Genomic DNA, 19024 nt, shown 5'->3' with positions numbered 1-19024 from the left:
ACGGTATGTGTGTCGGTTTTTTGGGACAACTTCGAGTTCTCAGTAAAGCCTCCCAGTAAAGCCTGCTGTGTGTAAAAGTCCCTGCCTGGGGGCTTCTGCCTGCAAAGCCTATGCTCTTCCACTGAGCCTTGGTCCCGCCTCTGCTGACCCCTAGACTCTCACTGGTTAGCGCTGACAATTCTCCGACAAATAAGGAGCCTAGACTCTGATTCAAAAAGTTACACTGCAGCACGTTAGTAGTTTCTGTACTTAGGAGAATGATTATATAAGCATATTTGTGGTTATTTTCTTAGTTTGTTCGTCTAAGCTTTTTCAGGACAAAGCTGATGGTGCATTTACAGCACTTGGTATCTTAGGACCAAACCTTTCTCAGCAACTTTCCACTCGGTACTGTTATGGAAATGTAACTGCATTTTTCATCTAACTTGACTCCACTCTGTATCTAAAGGTAAAGTTGTGCCATTGAGTTGGTGTCAACTCCTGGTGCCCACAGAGCCCTGGGGTTGCCTTTGGTAGAATACAGGAGGGGTTTACTCCTGTATGAGACGATGCCTTTGTATCTAAGACCAGTCTAAAACCACTTTTGGGAACAGCCTGTGTGAGCCCCCTGCATGCATATGGAACTGCAGTTTGCCTTCCAACCAGACATCTCCCAAGTTCTCCTCCTCACAGACACACTTTCATCTTTTTTAGATTCCAAATGTTAACAAATGCAAATAGCTACAGAAATGCCTGTCATCTTGCCAGACTTGCTGTACCAATGGTGTGAACTGTACCTAAATGCTCAGTGCTTAAGAAGTGTTTAATTCCAGTTCCACGTGAAGCAGAGCTGAGAATGACATCATCCCCACTGACTGATTTGCCCTGAGAGCTGTGACCAACAGGGATACTTCTTTTAAAGGCCAGAGGGAAAGAACTTCCCCTTGGGCTTGGGTGTCCTGGGTGGGAGTGTCCTGGCCCTTTCTGCTTGGTCCTTTGTCTGACATAATAGGTAACTGGAGAGGATTAAAACAAAAGACGTTTTCCCCTGCATCCAAGAAGATGCCAATCTCCTAATCAAACAACTTTATGAACCAGCTAGTGCAATCAGCTTCCACGCTACATTTTTATGACCATGTAAATTCTGATTGATTCAATTTTACTTCTTTATTATTATAAATCTATGCTTAGAGGCTCATTTACACTAACAACAACACTAACAATATATTTATATATCGCTTTTCAACAAAGTTTTCCAAAGCGGTTTACACAGAGAAGTAGTAAATAAACAAGATGGATCCCTGTCCCCAACAGGCTGACAATCTAAAAAGAAACTTAAGATAGACACCAGCAGCAACAGTCACTGGAGGTCTTGTGCTGGGGGCGGATAGGGCCAATTACTCTCCCCCTGCTAAATAAAGAGAATCACCACATTTAAAAGGTGCCTCTTTGCTACTAACACACCCACACCCAGACACACTTTTTGCTTCATTAGTACAACCCTCTCAGTAGTATCTCACTTTATCAATTGCACACGCACGGAGACCATTTTAGTTACCTAAATGAGGTCACTAAAACGGTCTCCATGTGTGCATGGAGGCCTGAACTGGTCCGGAGAAGGTCCAAACTGGGCCACAGCCGACCCGGGCTACTCTGTGGGAGGCTGGCGGGCAGCGGAGCCAAAGCCAATTAAAGTAAGTAGCCCTAACTCCCCTCCTTCACCCTCTAGGAAGCCCCCCACCCCTTTTCAAGTAGACCCACAAACTGGTCCATGAACCAGTTCAAACCTGTCTGGAGATCAATCCAAACCGGATCTGGTTCAAATGGAACTGGGCAGAATTTCGACTTCTGGATTGCTGGTAGCCCATGGAGCACAGTAGAGCACTTTACTTTGTCCTTTTTAAAAACTCTTTTTTTTTTTTTTTTTGCTGTTTTTAATTCAATTTTTTGGACCTCTAGGAACATACCCTCCATGATCCCATAGACTTAGTAACTCGGTATTCGTGGTTTCCAAGGTAGTGCTGTATAGCTTTATACAAGTTTGGGATTTTCTGTATAAAAGATTAGGATTTATATTTTTCCCTTTTTTGACCTTTTATGATTTTCTAACTTGTGTACTCCTTATGTTGAATCCTGTCCATAGCTTTGGGCTTTACACCCTAGCTATATACTTTGATTTCTTCTTTTAATTTTTCCCTAGCTCTAAGCTTTAAGCGCTATAACGTTGTGATTTTTCTTTTAATTTCGATTGAATCTCCTATTTTGAGTTTTCTCTTGTGTGTTGCCGAGACTGATTTCCTGATTTACTTGGAGTGGTAAGATACCTACTAGACTCTTTAATATGTTTAGACTATTAAGATTAGCTCCTCTAGTTTGTTTTCTTTTGTAACTCAAATAAAACGTTAATTTGATTTCTGGAGTGTGTGCTTCATTATCTGGGCAGTGGGCAAACAGCTGAATAGGACCCAATAAGCCCATTACTAAAATCTGGCTACTGGGGAAAATTAGGAATAAAAAATTCCAACAGTACAATACCAATGTTTACAAAAATATGTATCATATTCATTTTAGGTGCAGCGTCAAAATGTAATGTGTGAAAAGACCTTAAATGTAAGCCTCAAGAAACAATGGGCCACAGAATACTGCCTGCTGGGGATAGAAAGCCTGGGGATAGAAAGAACTAATGTGAGGTCATCTAAACTGCCATATACTGAGTCAGATCATTGGTCCATCTAGCTCAGTATTGTCTTCACAGACTGGCAGCGGCTTCTCCAAGGTTGCAGGCAGGAATCTCTTTCAGCTCTATCTTGGAGAAGCCAGGGAGGGAACTTGAAACCTTCTGCTCTTCCCAGAGCGGCTTCATCCCCTGAGGTGAATATCTTGCAGTGCTCACACATCGTCTCCCATTCAGATGCAATATATGAATTCTCTGAGGGGAATATCTTGCAGTGCTCACACATCAAGTCTCCCATTCATATGCAACCAGGGCAGACCCTGCTTAGCTATGGGGACAAGTCATGCTTGCTACCACAAGACCAGCTCTCCTCTCCCGCAGAGTCAGCAGAGTTGGGCAAAGTGTGGTGTAGGGGTTAGAGTGCTGGACTAGGACTGGGGAGACCCAAGTTCAAATCCCCATCCAACCACAATATTTGCTGGGTGACTCTGGGCCAGTCACTTCTCTCTCAGCCTAACCTACTTCACAGGGTTGTTATGAGGAAAAACTTAAGTACGTAGTACACCGCTCTGGGCTCCTTGGAGGAAGAGCTCTAGGCCTTAGTGAGTTTCCTGGACCCAAATATACTACTAGCTCTTCCTCACAAGTCACTGCTCAGCAATGTTCCCTCTAATTTTTTTCATCTGTGTGCAGAATGAGTTTTGTTCTGGGCGGCAGTGTCAAGGCAGTGTGTGCACATGTGCATTCAGAATGGGGCCTGCCTGATTCAACCTGAGCGGGATCTAAAATTAACTGAGCAGACATCAAAATGTATGTATGTACGTATTTTTAAATACTGGGTTTTAAATGTTTTTAAAATTTTAATGTTTTAAATGATTTTAATTGTTAAGTGATTTGATGTTTTAAATTTTAATTGTAAACCCCCTGATATATGAGATAGAAGCATTACATGCAAAGCGAGATAAGTCAAGACTTAATTTGTTATAATTGTGATGTACAGCTCATGAAAAACCCAAATCCACAATCCCAGAAAATTAGAATATTACATGAAACCAATAAAACAAGGATTGTAAATAGAACAATATCGGACCTCTGAAAAGTATAAGCATGCATATGTATTCAGTACTTGGTTTGGGCCCCTTTTGCAGCAATTACTGCCTCAATGCGGCGTGGCATGGATGCTATCAGCCTGTCGCACTGCTGAGGTGTTATGGAAGACCAGGATGCTTCAATAGCGGCCTTCAGCTTTTCTGCATTGTTTGGTCTCATGTCTCTCATCCTTCTCTTGGCAATGCCCCATAGATTCTCTATGGGGTTCAGGTCAGGCGAGTTTGCTGGCCAATCAAGCACAGTAATCCCATGGTCATGGAACCAGGTTTTGGTACTTTTGGCAGTGTGGGCAGGTGCCAAGTCCTGCTGGAAAATGAAGTCAGCATCCCCATACAGCTCGTCTGCGGAAGGAAGCATGAAGTGCTCCAAAATCTCCTGATAGACGGCTGCGTTGACCCTGGACTTAATGAAGCACAGTGGACCAACACCAGCAGATGACATGGCTCCCCAAATCAACACAGACTGTGGAAACTTCACACTGGACTTCAAGCATCTTGCATTGTGTGCCTCTCCATTCTTCCTCCAGACTCTGGGTCCTTGGTTTCCAAATGAGATGCAAAAGTTCCTCTCATCAGAAAGGAGGACTTTGGACCACTGAACAACAGACCAGTTCTTTTTTTCTTGAGCCCAGGTAAGACGCTTCTGACGTTTTTTGTTGTTCAGGAGCGGCTTGACAAGAGGAATACGACATTTGAAGCCCATGTCCAGGATCCGTCTGTGTGTGGTGGCTCTTGATGCACTAACTCCAGCCTCAGTCCACTCCTTGTGAAAGTCCCCAACACTTTTGAACGGCCTTTTCCTGACGATCCTCTCCAGGCTGCGGTCATCCCTGCTGCTTGTGCACCTTTTTCTTCCACACTTTTCCCTTCCACATAACTTTCTATTAATGTGCTTTGATACAGTACTTTGGGGACCATAACATTGAAAAAGTTGAAGAAAATGAAGATGCAAAAATATTATGGGACTTGTGACTACAAACAGACAAACATCTGCCACACAATACACCAGATATAACTGTAGTCAAGAAGAAAGAAAAACAAGTCAAAATAATCGACATAGCAATACCAGGAGTTAGCAGAATAGAAGAAAAAGAAATAGAAAAAACCACAAAATACAAAGATCTACAAATTGAAATGGAAAGGCTGTGGCAGAAAAAGACCAAAATAATCCCAGTGGTCATTGGCGCCCTGGGTGCAGTTCCAAAAGACCTTGAAGAGCACCTCAACACCATAGGGGCCACAGAAATCACCATCAGCCAATTACAAAAAGCAGCTTTACTGGGAACAGCCTATATTCTGCGATGATATCTATAACAATTGACAATAAAATTTTGGCATCCCAGGTCCTTGGGAAGGACTCGATGTCTGGATAAAACAAACCAGTCAATAACACCTGTCTGACGGTGTAAAATAATAATAATAATAATAGAGCTCCTTGGCTCCTACAGAACCTGATGGAAGTCAAACTGTTACAGTACTGTGAGAGCAGATTCTAAAGTTAAACAGAAGAAAAGGCCATCTTGACATATGTCCTTTCTGAATTAAAAGCTTGCCAGCTGAGATGCTGAAATCATCATTTTGGCATGCACCCTTTTCCTCCAGCATCTCACTGAAAATCAGTTTTCCTGGGAGGATGATTAGTCCATAGAGCCAAAATGAAGACTTCTTGTGAAGGACAGTTAAAATACAGTCTGGGAGCGAGGCTTTGGCAAGATTTCATAATGAACAAATTAAACCTACAAAGAGAAACCTACTTTTCATAAATGTACCCATCTTCTATAGCAGTTCACTATTTTCATCAAATGGGTCATGCTGCATCACCTTAAAGATTAACAAAAGCATAGATGTATTAAGGTGTGACAGACTGACTATTTTGCTTTTGCTCCTACAGATGAATGGAGCTACTCTTCAGTAATATGTCACCATTTTACAAATGCTGGAAGTACTTTGGTCACCAGAGGGAAGCATTGCTCTAGAAGTGAAGCAAAACACCTGACAGAGACTGCAAAAGGAAAGTACTCCGCAAAAGGCATGTCAACACACTGAGGGCCAGACTAGTTGTGTTGTGGGGTGGGGGGGCGGCAGCCATGTTTGTATATTCACCTGTAGAAACCCACATGGCTCTGTGGTCACCCGGAGGTGGCACCGACTTGATGGCACAACTTTTACTTACCCCATGAAATATCTAAAGCAGGAGGTGGGAAGAGTGTGCATGGATGAGACCAAAAATAAGTGTACATGGATGAGACCACGCACACCAAAAAGGTGTGCACGGATGAGAGGAGCTCAGCCCTCCCATGTCATCATCCCACAAGCAGTTGTTTCCCCAGCTGGCTCACTTTCAGGATCAAACCTGGGCTGGGAGAAAAGTGCCTACAGCAAGGAATCACAGGAGAGTGAGGTGGAGGAGTGTGGAAGGTTCAGGGCCTCTTTCATGTAAAAATTAACACACACACACACACACACTTTGCACATAAATGGGCAGACAAGTGAAGATCAAAAGCGACAGCTAGGAATCTCACAACTAAATTTCTCTGCTGCCAATACATAGGTAGAAGAGAAGCCTCTGTTATACCAATGCCTGGTCTATGCCATACCTGCATGTTCACAGCTGGGCCAACCAGCACAGGTACAAAGTTGAAAACTTGGAAGCCAAAGGGCAATCAGAGGGGTAAAAGACCCTGACAAGAGGAAATGAGTCATGGGCCTAGCTAATCAAAATTGGATTGATTTCCCTCCATCCCCACCCCTGCCCACAGCCACTACAAGGAAGGGATTCCTGGAATTTCCTCCTAGAAGGCATCCTGATGAGTCACAAAAAGAATAGCATAATCTCTAGCTACAGGCACTCCCCACCTGATTTACAAACACCCATACTTACAAACAAAGCTCCATAACATAATTACATGAAGGAAGTCCTCAGCTTACAAATGCCAGCCTGCACATACCAACAGGTTGTCCCTCGTGGGATCTATATACATTCCAAGTTATGAACATCCAACTTACAAATGGACTTTTGGAACACAACCCAATTGTAAGTTGGGGACTTCCTGTACTTTAATAGCTCCTCTCCAAAACATTCAGGGATGTTTGACTAAGGACTGAAGTCTGACTGAAGTGGAATTTAGGATGACTGAACTCCAAAACAAAGAGACCAGCTCTTGCCCAAGAAGATTCTCACTAATTGTACCCCACAATTCAATTAAGTCAAAGTGGTTCCCCATTGGTAGAAGGAAGACTTACAGCGATCAAGCTGTACCCACCCCAATGACTCGTAGAAAGTTCTTTGTTTCAGAGTCAGACTATCATGAATGGAAACCCCTTTGATTAGACTATCACCCTGGAAACCCCTTTGATTTCTTTGTAATTCCACAGGAAAACAAAGACTATAATTGGAGGACCTCTGAATCAGGTCAGGCAAAGAACTGAAAATAATTTTGGACTTATCACCTTATCTGGGTGAAGCATTCTACAGATTCCTACAGATCAGCAGGATATTATTTTCCCTGGCCAATGCTCCACCTCTCTAATCCTTGTTTCTCTCTCTCTCTTGCCCACACCTGCAGTGTGCAACTACTAGGATCCTTTCTATCTTTAACCAGCATTGGCAGGATTCTGCAGAACCCCTTTTATCCAACTAACTCAGCTTGCTGTCCATCTGTTTGTCACATATGGAACAATTTACCATCTGTGAATATGTAGCCTGAGCAGGGCAAGGGATTCGTGAATCTGTTCTCTTAAATCAAAAGCAGGCATTAAAGCTGCAAATAGCCACAGCTATCACTGCCTTCCTAGCTCTGGAGAGCCCCTACAAATGTTTCCCTTGTAAACAATTCTAAGTGGTCTGACTCCAGCCCTTCCTCATTCTATCTGTGTATGTGTGTAGTGGCTAGAGTGTTGGACTAGGACCAGGGAGACCCGAGTTCAAATCCCCATTCAGCCATGAAACTAGCTGGGTGACTCTGGGCCAGTCACTTCTCTCTCAGCCTAGCCTACTTCACAGGGTTGTTGTGAGGAGAAACTTAAGTATGTAGTACACCGCTCTGGGCTCCTTGGAGGACGAGCGGGATATAAAATGTAAAATAAAATAAAATAAAAATATATTTACAGCTTCATCTTTGACTTTCTGGTGGCATGGAAAGTCAGATGGTGTGCTAACAGGTACAGTGTGTAAGTACAACTCCACATCACCCAGTCTGCTTGGGATAAATAATTTGCCCCTTGCTCCACCACCATCTCTCTCTCTCCCTCACCATTTGGCAGCCAAGCCATCCGTCAAACTGCTCACTCCCATCTGATTCAGTTCTCTTTCTTCTGATTCTCCAAGAACTCCAGACTTCTATCAGTATCTCTAGGAACTCTGTTTCACTGATACTCCATGATAGCTGGTCCTCTGGTGTGCCCTGAACACACTCCTGGCTTCTAGAGATTCCTAAGGAGTCCTGATCTAAAATGTATAGGTATATTGATCAAATGCCTCTCCTTTGGTTGCTATCATTGATAATTTCATTAAAGTGCTTTATTGCTCTTTACTATTCCCTCACTTGTGTATATTATTCCCCAAATAAATGTCTAATTGATTATTCGCATCAAACCTTGTCATCTGCCTCATTGTTTTGGTGTGCAAGTTCCAGCGTCTGAAAGTTCCCAACACATGCAAGGACACGATGTAACACTGGGTAACACCAAAATCACACCCAGTAGCTGAGCAGTACCAGTACAGCTGGCACAGTGCAAGAGCATTCAGTTCTGGCCAAATTATTGTTCATCCACAGAACCATGACAATGAGATTAATTCACATGATAATTGCAACTGTCAGCTTCTGGGGCCTGATTCAAGGTATTGATATTTATTTATCTATCTGTTTATTTATTTAACACATTTGCACACCACCCCAAACACAAGTCTCTGAGCAGTTTACAACAAAACAATAAAAAGCATAAATAAAAAGATTTTAAAATTACCACAATTAAAATTTAAAATGTTAAAACTATTAAAACACAATTAAAACAATATCTAATTAAAAGCCTGGGTGAACAAATGCATCTTGACTACCTTTTTAAAAGTTGTAAGAGATTGGGAGACTCTTATTTCAGCAGGAAGTCTGTTTCAACAAGCCTTGGGGCAACAATGGAGAAGGCCCGTCCCTGAGTAGCCACCAGGCAAGCCAGTGGCAACTGCAGACAAACCTCTCTGGATGATCTCAATGGGCGGGGTGGTTCATAGTGAATATTACCTATTAAGCCCTACAAGGGCTAGGTTCAGCGTGTATAAGGGAATTATTATTAATAATAATATTTATATACCACTTTTCAACAACAAGAAAAGTTCTCAAAGCTTTACACTAAATAACTAAATATGCTTTCACCCCATTGAGGATCTCCTGCAGGGACTCTCATTTTCTGATATCAAATCTTGTTCTATCTGGGCCAGGGCAGACTCCGGCCTCCCTAAACAGGCCCCCCCCGCCCCCCCACCCCATTCTGAAAGCTTTTCTGTTTCAATCTTGCTGCTTTGGTGTGTATAGCTATTGTTATAGGTTCTACTTATAATTTTTATTATTGTATCTGAAATTTGAGATGTTGGTTGCTTTATAGGCTTCCTGCATGCTGCTTTGTATGCATTTGGGAAAAGGCAATTTATAAATACACAGTAAGGACAATACATACATTTCTAGGCATTATGTTCCCAGGGCATGGTCTGAGGACACAGGACGCAGCACCTTGCTGAAGCAAAGCTGGTCTTGGGCTAGTCAGTGCCTGAGTGGTTGTAAGCCTTTGTATGTCACCTTGAGAAACAATCCACATATACTTCCATCCAGTATCTGAAACCTGGGTTATTAAACCTTGGGGATGAAGGTAGAGCACCCCACATTACTGGAAACCAAAGTACATGTGCAGTGTTTATGTTTACTCAGAAGTTCCACTGTGTCCCACAGAAGGGGAGTAATATCCTTAGGACTGCAGCCGAAGGAAAACTTGGGAGAATACTGTATGTCACCTTGTCAGTTTTGGACTGGATTCATTGATCTGTCTGAGGCTAAACACTCCTCCTTACTTGTTAGTGCCAACAAAAATATCCCATTAATCTTCTTAGAATTGTGGGACTCTGGAAAACATTCTGAATGTCATTCTCTTGTTAACATAATGCCATCTATTCACTGATAAATACAAGGGAGCCTTTTTACTGTTCTTGCCAATCATCTCTAAATAAGTGTTGGTGTGACACTGTAAGACTAACAATCACTTCGGGCCCAAGAAGCAGAATGTATTATCTGTTCTAGAAACACTCTAGTGAGAACTGGCTATTGGAATATTTGAAGTTGCAAATCCTACCTCACAGCAGTCCACCAGGCTGAAGCGCAATGAATGACATGTCCGGATGCTAGCAGATCAAGACAAGTGTGCTGAACATCTAAATGAAATCTAGATGCTGATGAGAATTCCATTCACTTGGGTGGACTTTGGCCACTGCTCTACAGTTCAGCAGAATGTTCCTGCCAGAAAGAGGAGAAGAAAAAAGATTAGGTAGCACCTGAAAAACAAAAATGAAAACAGAGGAACAATTGAAAACTGACACGTACAATAGTACTTCAGAGAGAAGGGCAGTTCTATGAGAGTGGGGCCACTAAGAATGGCCAGAGGAATGTTCATGACGGAGACAAATATAAGCTCTTCTTTTGACTGAAAACAATTCCAGAGCCTTAGATATTGGATCTCCAAAGATGCTACCGCTAGATAAAGGTCCCACTGATTTTGAATAATTCTGACTAAACATATCCAGAATGTTCCTTTCACTGAATAGCCCAATATTACCAAATATGGGGGGGGGGCAGCAGTTGGCAATTTTATTATTTAGGCCTATGCCACTTTGTAATCTTCTCATATCATAACAAGCAAGCTCTTGTTGTGAAGAGTGTCTCTAAGGGTAGCTTTTCTGATGCATGTTCCCCCCCACCCCCAACTCTTCTGATGGAAAGAGATGTTTTAGAGAATTCTACACGTGGCTTGAGAAGCACTTTTGAGCCTCATGCTCATTACTTGAGTGCATTTTGAAAGCTGGATGAGGAAGGAAAAGTGGAAGATAGCGGTTTAAAAAACCGAATGCTAGGATAGGTTTGACATTTGTACCGCAGCGTAGGAAATGCAAAAAGCAATGTTCATGTCACATGAAAATGTCCACAGTGAGGAGGGTGTACAACTCTTCTTTAAAGCGAAGGCACACCATAATTGCTGCACTGCTTACATGTGTATAGGTATTACTGGAATAGAGCCTCAGCTTTTCCTTGTGCCTCATGTCATCGCAGAGCCACAGGATTATTACTTGTACTGTGAAAACAAAGTCAAGAAGTCTGAGATACTTTTTCTTTGATTCCGTCACTGAACATGTTCCTCTTTGGGAAGGGCACTAATTATGCCAGTCCTTAAAATCTGTGTGAGCTATGGTATGTCTTCCTGAGTACGCTATAAAGGAAACTCTGTTCACTGTGTTAACATGAGCACAGCATCTTACAGATTTAAGCAGGTCCCTAACAAAAGAGAGGTATGCAATCTCACAATCCCATGATAAACTGGATTTATGAGAGATGGCACACAGGGCCATTACAGATACTCAGTAACCACATCATTGGCTGGAAGTTTTACTTATCTGCTTTATTTCTAATGAATTAGTTTCACTGCAGCCCTGTCCCCATGACCTGACAACTTTTATTCCTAGCCAAACAATAATCTCTCCCTTTAAAATTTCCAAGTGCAACATCACAAATGTGCAGTTTTTGTAGACTGCCTTCTATCAAAATTCCCCTCTGTGTGTGTTTGTCTGATATGACATTCAGAACACAGAAAGCTGCCTTGTACCAAGTCAGACCATTGGTCCATCTAGCCCAGTACTGTCTACATCAGGGGTTGGCAACCTGGGCCCCCCAGCTGTTGATGTGCAGCTTACATTATTCTCAGCCAGAATACATTGTGGCTGGGGAAGATGGAAGTGTTAGTACAACAGCTGGGTGCCCAGGTTGCCTACCCTTGGTCCTCATGGACTGACAGCAGTTCTCCAAGGTTTTAGGCAGGTGTTGGAAGTGAAGGAATTTGCGCTGTCTCTTGTCTCAAAGACAGTGGAGGACAGATTAGTGAGTCAGAGGGCTAGAGGGTCAAGACATTGGTCATCCCTTCTTTACTGCTCTGACACTATCCCTTTGGAATGTAGATTGCTACTCTCAGGGACACTTCCTCTCTCTTCTCTTCCTGTTCCTTCTACCTTGCAACATACATGCAAGCTCCTCTCCCTTCACCATGTGTGCAGAGAAGATGCAGAATCCATCTGCATCCAGTTAGATAGATTAGAGATCCTAACTCCTCACTTTCCTATCTAGAATTGAGTTCTCTAATAAATGCCTTATATATTGATTGGAAACTATGAACTGGCTCCAAGTTACTTTACTCTCAGCATGCACGCATGCCTTAACTAAATTCCGCTGCGTTGTGCCTCTGTGCACTCTGCTATAATGAAAAAGGGTTTCTCTTACCAGAGAGAATTCCCAACAGCAGGAAGCTTTCCCAGCCCTACCTGGAGATGCCAGGGATTGAACCTGGGACCCTCTGAATGCAAAGGAGATGCTCTAACATTGAGTTATGTCCATCCCCAAGTGGATCTGCTAAAAGATTTATGTACTAAAATGCAAAATGCACAGACAGCGCTGCTATAGCGCAATGTTACTCTAAAAAGCAGCCTAATAATAGATTAATTTTATTTAAAATATTTCTATACTGCCCAAAACTTGCGTCTCTGGGCAGTTTACATCATTTAAAACATCAAATCAATTGACAATTAAAATCATTTAAAACACTGAAAACATTTAAAACCCAATATTAAAAATATTAAAACAATAAATCTAATTAAAAGTCTCGGTGAATAAATGTGTCTTCAGTGCCTTTTTAAAAGTTGCCAGAGATGGGGAGGCTCTTATTTCAAGAGGGAGCACATTCCAAAGTCCAGGGGCAGCAACGGAGAAGGCCCGTTCCCGAGTAGCCAGCAAACGGGTTGGCGGCAACCACAGACAAACCTCTCCAGATTATCTCAACAGACAGTGGGGCTCATGGCAAAGAAGACGTTCTCTTAAATACCCAGGGCCTAAGCTGTTTAGGGCTTTATAGGCAATAACCAGCACCTTGTATTTTGCCCAGAAACATATCAGCAGCCAGTTTAGTTCCTTCAACACAGGAGTAAGATGGTCTCTCCTAGATGACCCAGAGACCAACCTGGCCGCTGAATTCTGAACCAACTGAAGTTTCTGGACTACGTACAAAGACAGCCCCACATAAACCCAGCCTAGAGGTTACCACCATATGTACCACCGTTTTGAGGTCATTCATCTCAAGAAATGGACACAGCTGGCATATCAGTCGAAGCTGATAAAAAGCACCTCTGGCCACTGCCTCAACCTGGGACACCAGGGAGAGTTTCAGTTCCAAAAGAACCCCAAGACTGCATACCTCTTCCTTCTGGGAAAGTGTGACCCCATCCAAAACCGGCAGATCAAAATTGTCTCCCGAGTTCCGACCCCACACAATATGTACCTCCGCCTTATCTGGATTCAGCCTCGGTTTGTTATCCCGCATCCATCTCATTACTGCCTCCAGACAGGCATTTATGGAGGTTATACCTTCTCCAGATGATGTTGACATGGAGAAATAGATTTGGTTCTCATCAGCATATTGATAACATCCTGCACCAAATCTCCTGATGATCTCTCCCAGCAGTTTCATGTATATGTTAAACAACATCTGAGACAATATAGAACCCTGAGTGACACCATAGGAAAGTTCAGATTTGGAAGAACAACAGTCTCTAAGAGACACCATCTGGAATCTGTCCATGAGGTAGGAGCGGAACCACTGCAAAGCAGTGCCTCCCACCCCCAGTGCCCTCACACGTTCCAGAAGGATACTATGGTCAATAGTACTGAAAGCCACCGAGAGATCCAAAAGGACCAACAGAGCCACACTCACTCTGTCAATTCCCAATTGAAGATCATCCATCAGGCCGACCAAGGTAGTCTCCACCTCATAGCCCGTCCGAAACCCAGTTTGAAATAGGTCTAGAGATAATCAGTTTCCCCCAAGACCACCTAGAGCTGGGAGGCCACCACTTTCTCAATCACCTTGCCCAGCCATGGAAGGTTGGAGACAGGCCTGTAATTGCTTAACTCTGAGGGATTCAAGGCAGGCTTTTTCAGAAGCAGTCTGATTGCCTTCTTAAGACAAGGAGGCATCCTGCCCTCCCTCAGAGAAGCATTTATGTTGCTCTACAAAAGCCTCCCTGCTAGATAGTATAAGCTATATCAGGCAAGGATCAAGAAGACAGGTGGTAGGACGCACCATTCCAAGCAACTTGTCCACATCCTCAGGGGTCACGAACTGAAACCCATCCAGGATCATCACATAAGAGGAGCTGCTGGACACCTCAGCATCAGACCCTGTAACAACTGTAGAGTTTAAATCTAAGTCGATCCGAATACGAGAGATTTTGTCCACAAAAAACTCATTAAAAACATCACAGCAAGTAATTGTTGGTTCCAAGTACTAATTCAAGGGGGAAAGGGTGCATATTAGCCCCTTCACAACCCTGAACAACTCCACCAGACATGAACTTGCAGACACAATACAGGAGGAAAAGAATCACTTATTTGCCGCACGTATCACCTGAGCATAGATCTTCAAACGCACTCTATGTAATAGTCTGTCGGATTTATCGAGTCTTTTCCCACTTGCGCTTTAGTCATCTACCTCACCGCTTCAGCCCTCATAGTTCTTCCATATACCAAGGTGACAGTTTTGAAGCGGGTCGGAGAGGATGCTTAGGAGCGATTGTGCCCACTGCCCTGGTGAGTTGATTATTCCAATTCTCCACCAGAGTGTCAATAGGATCACCAGCAGAGCCAACACTAAATCCCTCCAAGGCTTCTTGGAATCCGGGCAGACAATCCTAACTGGTCTGGGACGTGGTCATGAGTCCAACCTTAACCAGATAGTGGTCCGTCCATAACAATGGGGAAATCGCAGAAGTCTCCACCCATGGAGCACCATCCTGTTCAGAGTGAAAGACCAGATCAAGTGTGTGACCCACAATATGCGTCAGTACCGAGACCACCTGGGACAGGCCCACTTTTGTCATGGACGCTATAAATTCTTGAGCCGCCCTGGACAAATTGGTCCCAAAGTGAACATAGAAGTGCCCGAGCACCACAAGCCTGGGAGACTCCAACACCAAGTCCGAGACCAAGTCCGTCAGCTTATTTAGGGACTCCGTCGGGCAGCTGGGCGATCGGTACACCAACAGAAGTCCCAGTCTATCCCTGGTCCCCAAATTCAGGTATACACATTCAATATGGTCAGACACGTCTGCAGGGATCCTGGTCAGGGAGATATTGTTCTTATAGACCACAGCCACTCCACCCCACAGCCATTCCTACATCCTCTCACCTGTTCAACAGAGTACCCTGGAGGGAGAAGCCATGACCAGACTGGGCCCCCAGCCTCCCCCAACCAAGCCTCTGTAATACATACCAGATCAGCCCCTTCATCCAGAATCAGATCATGGATGATTTCAGGTTTATTCTGGACTGACCTGGCATTACAAAGGAGCAAAACAAGGCTCTGTGAGTGGTTGGCATTGCTTTCCAAGGTCAAAGAGCTGGCAGGACTGCCAGAAGGGGAAACAGCAATTAAATTTCTCATTTCCCTTCCCCTGCAATAGCCTGCTGACCTGTCAACATTACTTCTTGTATTCCCCACCACCACCGGAATAGCTGCCCCATAATCAGTGGATACACACACACACCCAGTCTCCCCATCTCCAGACAGACCCAGACACATTAAAACTCAACTCACCCAAGATTTTAAAAAGAAGCCCAATTACAATACTCACCCTCCTTTACACACCCACGAGGGATCTTAAGCCAAACAGCCAGGCCCTCACCCTTGTTACCCCTCGAAGTGGCTCCCACAAAGGGGCGACCCCTTTTAGTGTCACCCCTTTGGTGGCGGGCCCGCCATCACAGGCAGCATTCCTATAAAGGCCCAAAGCTGGGCAGGTGACCCCAGGAACTGCTGAGTCACTCAGGAGCTGGTCCGAATCCTGCACACACTCCCCACAGATGTTACACAGAGACAGCAGGCAGCAGCCCCACAGGGGAAGCAGGAGGTAGCAGCAGCAGAAGCCACCAGCACCCACCTGGTCTCTCACCCCAGGCAGCACTGGATGGGAAGCAGATGGACTCTCCCTCTCCTCTGCTGGGCTTCTAGCAGATTGACCCTGCTAGATCAGACTATTATTATTAAATAATAATAATAATATATGTACATACTGCTTTTTGACATAGTGTTCTCAAAGCTGTCATATGCTAAACCAATTGCCATTTTACTTGATGTATATCTTGCTCATAGTTGGTTGTTGTTTTTTAACATTTATATCCCGCTCTTCCTCCAAGGAGCCCAGAGAGGTACTACATATGCAAGTTTCTCCTCACAACAACCCTGTGAAGTAGGTTAGACTGAGAGAGAAGTGACTGGCCCAGAGTCACCCAGCTAGTATCATGGCTGAATGGGGATCTGAACTCCGGTCTTCCCGGTCCTAGTCCAGCACTCTGCTGCTAGTAGCATTATAGTCATAAGAACATAAGAACAGCCCTGCTGGATCAGGCCCAAGGCCCATCTAGTCCAGCATCCTGTTTCGCACAGTGGCCCACCAGATGCCGCTGGAAGCCACAGACAGGTGTTGAGGGCGTGCCCTCTCTCCTGCCATTACTCCCCTGCAACTGTGATAGTCCTGTGATAGTGTTTATATGTAACTAATGCCAAATGCTTATAATCAATAATACTTTTAACATGTAACTGCTACTATCATGGATATGGAAACTGTGAATACTGGATCACTGGGGCTATGGAAATTTGGGGGTTAGGATCCCAGTCACAAAGGGGGTAAAATGGCCCTATAAACATGGGGGTGTGGCCTAATGTGCTCCACAGGTCCCCAGAAGTCCAGCAATGGCCCCCAAGAATAAAAAACCGATTGAAGATCATTGGCTTTTTTTGTCAGTTTTTTTTTTAAAAATGAGCCATAAAATAGCTCCCGATCTTTGCGGAATTCAAATCACAGCCAGAAATTACCTCCAAGGTCATTTCCGGCCCCCACTGATCCAAAGATAAACGGGTTTAACCCTTTAAGCCTAGAAGAAGGAAGTGCCAGAGAACAATAAACTGATAAAGCCAAAGGGAAGGAAGAAGAGGTCTTTATGACCCAAATGTGCTGAAGCACAACAAATAACTTTTGAAAAACAACTGGATTGTTTACTTTTCTGGGAGACAGAATGAAGGTCAATAATCCAACATGACTTCCAAAACCAAAATATGAAAGAACACTGGAGACCCTCAAGGAATGGACATTGATGATAAAAGTGTCCCGGCAGCATGATGATTTTGAGACTCCCACTCTGCAAAAAGAAGCATCAGTGCACTGACATAACACATACTTCCGGAGTATCACTTGGGCTGGCCACTCAGAGCACGACTCCAACATTTTGATAACTGCACATGAGAGTGGCGTGAATGTGGGGTGGTACAGGACATGTAAAAAAAATGTCTTTGGAGGGACAGAGAAAGGAATCCAGACAGAAGCTTTAAACCTTTAACACTAGTATTACTTTCTATACCTGGCTCAAAGAGGAAACTATGCTCTAGCTTCCTGTAACCTAGATCCCCGACTGAATTGTTGGAGTCATGCTCTGGGTGGTCAGATCAAACCATATGCATGAAGCGGAGAGTTGTGTCAGCACACTGCTTCTTTTGGGCGTCTGTCTCAATGGGCATCTCTCTCAAAATCATCATGCTGCTGGAGTGCTTTTATGGTCAGTGTCCATTCCTTGTGGATCTCCTACAGTTCTTTCATGTCTTCATTTTGGAAGGCAATTTGTCATGTTGGATTGTTGACTTTCACTCTGTCTCCCAGAAAAGTAAACAATCCAGTTGTTTATCAGAATTTATCTTGTCATGCTTCACCACTTTGAGGTCATAAAGATCTCTTCCCTTCAGATTTGTCCGTTGTTCACTGTTTTCCAGTACTAACTCATTCTTCCAGAAATTTTCATTCACACACCCACTCACATCACACATATCGTTATACATGAAGATAACTCTGACATTTATTTATTTATTTAATAAATTTTTATACTGCCCACTACCAAAGTCTCCAGACAGTATCTCAACAACCATGTTGTTTTATAAGAATACAGCAAGAATATAATACTGGTATCACAGTATTGGTTACATGTTAAAGGTACTATTGATTTTAAGTGTATGCCATAAGTTACATACTATAAACACTCACAGGACTATAATGCTACAAGCAATAAAACTACAAGCAGGATGGCAAGCTATACATCTAGCAAAATGGCAAATTGGCTCAGTCTATGACATTTTGATGCTCACTCACTCAGTTTGGAGAGATACTTTTGGAGCTCCTCACAATCTGTTTTGAATCTCACTACCCTAAGTCGTTTAGTGTCATCTGCAAATTTGGCCACCTTGCTGATCATCACAATTCTAGATCATTCCAGTAGTGAATGATCTAGAAATCGGGATAAGCAGTAAGGTGGTCAAATTTGCAGATGACACTAAATGACTTAGAGTAGTGAGGGAGGGAGGGAATCTTGCCGTGTACCTCGAACTTGTGCATATTTCCTCGCAAGTAGGTCGTAATGAGTTCACTGAAGCTTACTTCCAGGTAAGCGTGTACAGGACCGTATCCATAATCTTCAAGCAATACAACAAGTAACTCTAAGAAGGGAAAAGCGGGGGGGGGTATGGAGAAGAAGGTCAAAGCTCGGGGCTGGGCAGAGATTGGGTGTCTCTCTACACAGAAGAACATTCCCGCTCCGGAGTTCTATGATGCTGCCCTCGCCGAGGGAACCGCCCTCACGAACGCGGTTGGGCAAAGAAACCACGAACGTGCCTGCACCCAAAGTTCTTACAACTTCCACCCCCACAATGCACTGCTCGTCTGTTCCCCCGTATCCGTTAGGCCGATGATGCTTCCCAGAGCCTCCCTGTATCCCACAAGTCATTGCTCCTCGCCGCGTTCCCCGCCTCCTTAACCTGGAATCCCACCATGCACCGCGCTGCTCGGATCGCTGCCTTTGCCGCCGCTTCTTGTCGCCTCCCCGACGCCCCACAATCCCTCGCGCGCGCCTGCCCGCTTCATCCTCCC

The 19024-nt window shown here is 44.0% G+C and overlaps 1 protein-coding gene across 9 annotated transcripts in view; it reads right to left on the bottom strand.

Annotated features, from left to right (window-relative positions):
* The window catches only part of GLYCTK (glycerate kinase), a 43451-nt gene extending 24449 nt beyond the window's left edge, over positions 1-19002 (bottom strand). The window contains exons 1-5 of one of the 9 annotated variants that reach the window (XM_053289750.1): positions 18479-19002; positions 14464-14848; positions 10099-10259; positions 8016-8209; positions 5517-5583 (exon numbers count right to left, since the gene is read on the bottom strand). In XM_053289750.1, the coding sequence (XP_053145725.1) occupies positions 5517-5535 (19 nt within the window). In that variant the 5' untranslated portion in view covers positions 5536-5583; positions 8016-8209; positions 10099-10259; positions 14464-14848; positions 18479-19002. Of the gene's footprint in view, positions 1-5516; positions 5584-8015; positions 8210-10098; positions 10260-11008; positions 11092-14139; positions 14247-14463; positions 14849-15688; positions 15929-18478 lie in introns of those variants that run through there. The other 8 variants (XM_053289745.1, XM_053289746.1, XM_053289748.1 and 5 more) reach the window with 8 other exon arrangements.
* Positions 19003-19024: the final 22 nt, after the last annotated feature.

This window comes from Hemicordylus capensis, chromosome 2 (assembly GCF_027244095.1).
Source record: "Hemicordylus capensis ecotype Gifberg chromosome 2, rHemCap1.1.pri, whole genome shotgun sequence".
In the NCBI taxonomy this organism is placed as follows: domain Eukaryota; kingdom Metazoa; phylum Chordata; class Lepidosauria; order Squamata; family Cordylidae; genus Hemicordylus; species Hemicordylus capensis.
Note: the sequence above shows the minus strand (reverse complement) of the source record. Positions and strands in the feature narration are given on the sequence as shown.